The 5,180-nt window shown below is 58.1% G+C and overlaps 2 protein-coding genes across 3 annotated transcripts in view; one reads left to right on the top strand and one right to left on the bottom strand.

Moving 5' to 3' along the window:
- The window catches only part of Tpi1 (triosephosphate isomerase 1), a 3,231-nt gene extending 245 nt beyond the window's left edge, over positions 1-2,986 (top strand). Inside the window, exons 2-7 of the mRNA XM_010611672.3 lie at positions 599-722; positions 803-887; positions 967-1,099; positions 1,330-1,415; positions 2,302-2,389; positions 2,471-2,986. Of these exons, the coding sequence (XP_010609974.1) occupies positions 599-722; positions 803-887; positions 967-1,099; positions 1,330-1,415; positions 2,302-2,389; positions 2,471-2,589 (635 nt within the window). The 3' untranslated portion in view covers positions 2,590-2,986. The remainder of the gene's footprint in view (positions 1-598; positions 723-802; positions 888-966; positions 1,100-1,329; positions 1,416-2,301; positions 2,390-2,470) is intronic.
- Positions 2,912-5,174, bottom strand: Spsb2 (splA/ryanodine receptor domain and SOCS box containing 2). 2 transcript variants are annotated; one of them, XM_010611674.2, is made up of 3 exons: positions 4,857-5,174; positions 4,320-4,752; positions 2,912-3,519 (listed from the first exon to the last, which is right to left on the bottom strand). In XM_010611674.2, the coding sequence occupies exons 1-3, from the start codon at positions 5,085-5,087 to the stop codon at positions 3,392-3,394; spliced, it is 792 nt and encodes a 263-aa protein (XP_010609976.1). In that variant the 5' UTR covers positions 5,088-5,174; the 3' UTR covers positions 2,912-3,391. The 2 variants fall into 2 exon arrangements, with proteins under 2 accessions (XP_010609976.1, XP_033622205.1); XM_033766314.1 differs by having other exon boundaries at positions 4,320-4,811; positions 4,895-5,174.
- Positions 5,175-5,180: the final 6 nt, after the last annotated feature.

Here is a 5,180-nt window from a genome sequence, read left to right as displayed (position 1 = left end):
GGGGTGGGGAGGCTGATCCCGCCACTCCGAGCGCCTCCGCACGTAGCCCGCGGCTCCTCCCCGCGCCTCCGGGGCTGATGCAGCTCTTCCTCTCTGCAGCGGCGACTCCCGCCTTCTGCAGCAGGGGCCGAGCGGGTGCTAAGCCGGCCGAGCCTCCGCCCCTCTCCCACTCACCCTAAATCACGCCACGGTCTGGCCCCTTTCTCTCTTAGTCTCCAAAGACAAACGCACAGCCAGGAGTTGTCCCCTTCGCCTTTTGCTGAACACCCGTGCCTTAGCGGGAGGGGGCTGTCTTAGAAGCCACGCGGGGTTGTCCCCAGAGAATGCTGAGTCCTAGAGGTGCCGGTGCCCAGAATAAGAATAGCCCGAGGAAACCGGAGCCACGGCTGTTAAAAGAGCAGAGGGTAGAGTGAGGGCTGGAGCCTGTCGGCAGCATTTGGAAGGCTCCGAGTTGGGTGCAGGCCCAGCCTGGGAGTAGACAGAGGTCATCTTGCTGGGGTGAGAGGGGAGGAGAGCAGACGTGAGGAAGAGGCGAGCTCTGGGGGCCCAGGGCTCCGAGGGCTTTCACTGAGCTCATCTGCCTCCATCTCGTGCCCAGAGGTGGTTTGTGCGCCCCCTACTGCCTACATCGACTTCGCCCGGCAGAAGCTAGACCCCAAGATTGCTGTGGCTGCGCAGAACTGCTACAAAGTGACTAACGGGGCCTTCACTGGGGAGATCAGGTGAGAGGAGGAGAGGGCTGCCTACTCTGGGGAAGCCAGGAGGCGCCTCCGTCTGAAGCTTGGCCTGTCTCTTCGCTTAGCCCTGGCATGATCAAAGACCTGGGAGCCGCATGGGTAGTCCTGGGCCACTCGGAGAGGAGGCACGTCTTCGGGGAATCAGATGAGGTGAGTAGAGACCCAGACAGGAGGTAGAGATGCCCTGTTTGTAGCTAGAGGCTGTCTCACCAGGTCTGTTCCTCAACAGCTGATCGGGCAGAAGGTGGCCCACGCCCTGGCAGAGGGCCTGGGAGTAATTGCCTGCATCGGGGAGAAGCTGGATGAGAGGGAAGCTGGCATCACAGAGAAGGTCGTTTTTGAGCAAACCAAGGTCATCGCAGGTATCTCCAGAGGAAGGGACCTTTGTGCCTAGGCAGGGGCCCTTCAGCCTGGCTTGGTTCCTTGCTCCTCCTTGGTCCTTACTACCTTTGTGCCCCTGAAGATACAGATGCCACCTGGAGAGTCAAGGCCACCGGGGGCAGTGGGCCACCATCATTCTCTGTACCCTGGAGAACTTGGCCAGAGACGGCCTTCTTGTCACACTTCCTTCTCCATGATCTCTGCCCCACAGATAACGTGAAGGACTGGAGCAAGGTGGTGTTGGCCTATGAACCCGTGTGGGCCATCGGCACTGGAAAGACTGCAACACCGCAGCAGGTAACAGTCCTGGATCCCCGCCCTCAGCCTGTCTTGCCACAGAGACCCTCTGGGCCAGCACTTCATTTTATTAAGCGGCATAAGAAGGGCAGGAGAGGTAGCTCAGTGGCCAAGCGCAAGGTCCTGGGTCCAATCCCCAGTAGCAAAAAAAATAAAGAGGCATGAGAAAGGTTTATTAGAGGGAGACATAGGACGCATTGTGGAGTGCAGCGCTCAAATGAGGCAGATACCATTGGGAACTGGGGCTTTCTTGTGTGTTTTGGGAGGTGGAAATGTGTGGAGTTCAGTCTATATCTTAGAAGGTAGGAGAGGGCGCCCTCCTCGTAGGGAAAATACCAAAAGTGAGGTCCCTTTCGGGAGTGAAAGAGGACCTGTTGCAAGTAAAAGGGAACAGGCAGACCCCTTTGCAGCTGAAAGCCCAGTTTGGCTGTTTAGGGAGAAGAAAAAAATAAACCAGGCTTGGGGCTGGGGATTTGGCTCAATGGTTCTGCAAGGGCAAGCTCAAGGTCCTGAGTTCGATTCCTGATACCACACACACACACACACACACACACACAAAAAGATAAACCCGGCTTGTGTTCTGAAACTGCAGTTTTTCTTCACAGTTTTAAAATTTTCAATTTTCTTGTCTCCTTTCTACCTACCTTTATTTCTTTTATCCTACCTGAGGCTCTCATTTGAAAGGTGGAGCCCCCAAGCCCAGAGACACTGGCTTGCCCAAGGGCATCCAATCTAGGTAGGGCCTGCTTGGGATGAGAACCTTGGCATTCCAACTCCAGTCCCGGGGGTCTTGCATGGAAACCAGACGAACCCTACTGGTGCCAGTGATTCTTCTTATATGCCAAGAAGCAGGATGGGTCTTATTTAGTCTGCCTTTTCATTCTAGGCCCAGGAAGTACATGAGAAGCTCCGGGGGTGGCTTAAGTCCAACGTATCTGATGCAGTGGCTCAGAGCACCCGTATCATTTATGGAGGTGAGGGGCTCTGGCTCCTGCCTGTGGGGTGGGCAAGGAGAGGCAGGGATGGAGCCTACTCACCTTTCTCCCCCTTCCCAGGTTCTGTGACTGGGGCAACCTGCAAAGAGCTAGCAAGCCAGCCTGACGTGGACGGCTTCCTCGTGGGCGGTGCGTCCCTCAAGCCTGAATTTGTGGACATCATCAATGCCAAACATTAAGTGCTGTTTGGCTCCCTGCCCTTCCTGTTAAGGCAGGGAATAGCCGCCCAGAAGCCCAGTGACGCCCCTCCCCAGCTGAGGGTGTCAGCTGCCCCTGGCCTAATGCAAACTGTACTTCCCTCGAGTGTTCACACCTCCCCCTTCACAACTCCCCCGTAATGGTCGGGACCAGGCCAATCCCTTCACTGCTTACTCATTGGAAGGAGGTGGCTTCTCCTTGGCTAGCAGAGGCGGAAGTAGTCCGCTTGCTTGTGGTCCCCTCAGGCCCTGTTGAGGGCAGTAGAGAGGTCTTCCCCCCTCATACCACAACAGCCTCCTGAGAGGCCAGGACGATTCCCTCCCAGTGCTGTGTCTGTGAGCCATCCCACCTGTAAGGGAAATAAACACCTGCCACTAAGATGTGCGTCTGTCCTCCCCCTTTATTTTAGACAGGGGCTTGCTATGTATGTAGTTCAGGTTGGCCTCAGCCTTCTGGTGCTGGGGTTATAAGTGTGCACCACCACACAGCAATCTGTCCTTTTTAAGGTAGTCAGGCTTGTGCCCCCCGCAAGACAAAAATTGCAAAACCAAACCACCATGAATAGGTTTCTATAACAACACATCTCTTACTATTTCTTTTTATCTTTAACATTTATCTCATTTTTACTTTTAAAAAAGTCTTGTGTACCAGGCTGAAAGAGCCTGGAATATCTTCTCCAGGCTCAGAGCCTGTGGTCCTGCTGGGTGGCCCAGAGCTTGTGCTGGAGAAGGGCCCAGCCTCACTGGATTTTAGTAGGTCCAGAGTAAGGGTGGTGTCACAGGGTCACTGGTAGAGCAGGTATCGCTTCATTGCAGGGGGCAAGGGCAGAGCGGACACCTGGCCAAGCCGGGAGTCCCCTAAGGTGTGGCGCACACACAGGCGGCTGAGGTGCAGAAGGGAGTGTGGCTCCGCTGGGAGAGAGAAGGAGGGGAGGTTAAGTAGGTGCAGCCATGGTCATACCTCACACTGCAAGTCCTGCCCGGTGTCGGCTTCCCTGCTCTAAGCCTGCCTCCTCTCAGCTGAGGGAGGTCTTCTGTATGGCACATCCCGGGTCAGAGCTGGGCATGCAGCCCCAAGTCCTGCTTAACCTGGCACTGCTGGCCCAGGATTGCATTCCAGAGAGCCCTTTGGAGCTGGTCTTAGGAGGCAAAAGGGAGGCTGGACCTCTGTTGCCAGCTCCCCCTGGTGACAGGACAGGCATCTGCCCTGTGCTGAGGCCAGCAGCTGGAGAGCCAGCCCCATCCTGCCCTCAGTTCCCAGGGAGGCACCTCCCCTGCGGCCCCACCCTAGGCCTGGCTCTGCTTTCCTTCCTGGTGCCCAGGGCCCCATATCTTCATCGTGGGGTTTAAAGAGGGAAGTAGCTATGTGGCCCAGACAGGTCAGACCCCAGCAAATCTGCTACACCTTGGGTGCTTGGCACTGCCACCCCTTTTTCCTTTTGGACCTGTACCCCTAACCCAGTTACCTGGTCAACCCTTTGCTCTTGCTCCTGTGAAGCCCTAATCCTGCCTCCCTCCATTCTGCAGGCTTGCCACATACTAGCCAAAAGAACCCACAAATTGCTTTCCCAAGCCTCGGTTTCACTTCCGATGCTGGTGGACTGAATTAGACCCTCAGCCATTCCTGGCCCCCAAAAGACTGGTCAAATGAAGGCCCACCATTCTGCTCTCCCCCAACTTTGAGAATCTCCCCATACTTCCCCAGGCCTCACCTCTCCTTTCGCCCAGGTAGCGGATTCGGACCTGGCACTGGCCCCAGACAGCGCTTACAGCGGGATAGAGGGTCCTGCCCTTCAGTCCGCGGAAGGCTGGCCCCAGGTAGGTGCCCCCAACAGCGTAGCCCAGGGTTCCTTCCTCCATGTCCAGAATCACCAGCAGCCTCTCCGGCACCGCCAGCTGCTCACCCCGAGGTCTGGTCGGATACCGGGGAGCGTCGGGCCCCTTGCTCTGATGGTATAGCTTCCCTCGCCCGACGTCCCAGCCCCACGACTCGCTGTTGCTGCCCAGCAGCGCAGCATAGTGGTCGGCCTGAAGCGGGGCGCGGGCCGTGGCGACGCCCACCACGGCGTGGGTGCCTCTCTGCTCCCGGGGCCAACTGATCTCCCAGGCGTGCAGGCCCCGCGAGTAGCCCCTCTTTCCCCGGACCCCATCCGTGCTCTGGGCCACGGGCCGCCGCTCAAAGCACAATCCCGGGGCCAACTGATCTCCCAGGCGTGCAGGCCCCGCGAGTAGCCCCTCTTTCCCCGGACCCCATCCGTGCTCTGGGCCACGGGCCGCCGCTCAAAGCACAGACCCCCTTCCTTGACCACGATGTTCTCGGAGCAGTCCTTGGGATTCCAACCGTGGCGCCTCTGGGATCCCAGATCCAGAGGAGGAGCCGACAGGAGCTCCTCCAAGCCCTCGGGACGAGAAAGGTCGGGGCAGAGGGCGTGCGGGGCAGGGGTGCTGCTGCCGCCCCCCGCCAGAGCAGTCTGGCCCATGGAGGTGAGCGGCTGGCGGACTCCCCCGGAGAGCCTAGCTGGGGCGCCTCTAGTAAAAGTGGAGCTACGAGAAGGACCTATCTGGAGGGCAGG

Source organism: Fukomys damarensis, unplaced genomic scaffold (assembly GCF_012274545.1).
Source record: "Fukomys damarensis isolate Sample0158 unplaced genomic scaffold, DMR_v1.0_HiC HiC_scaffold_19, whole genome shotgun sequence".
NCBI lineage: Eukaryota > Metazoa > Chordata > Mammalia > Rodentia > Bathyergidae > Fukomys > Fukomys damarensis.
Note: the sequence above shows the minus strand (reverse complement) of the source record. Positions and strands in the feature narration are given on the sequence as shown.

What these genes read in the sequence shown, in the direction of transcription:
- Spsb2 (XM_033766314.1), bottom strand. Translation starts at nt 5,087, where the DNA reads ATGGGCCAGACTGCTCTGGCGGGGGGCGGCAGCAGCACCCCTGCCCCG. An exon ending in GGTCAAGGAAGGGGGTCTGT is followed by an intron (nt 4,812 to 4,894) that starts GCTTTGAGCGGC and finishes CACGCCTGGGAG; the next exon opens with ATCAGTTGGCCCCGGGATTG. An exon ending in CTACCTGGGCGAAAGGAGAG is followed by an intron (nt 3,520 to 4,319) that starts GTGAGGCCTGGG and finishes TCTCTCTCCCAG; the next exon opens with CGGAGCCACACTCCCTTCTG.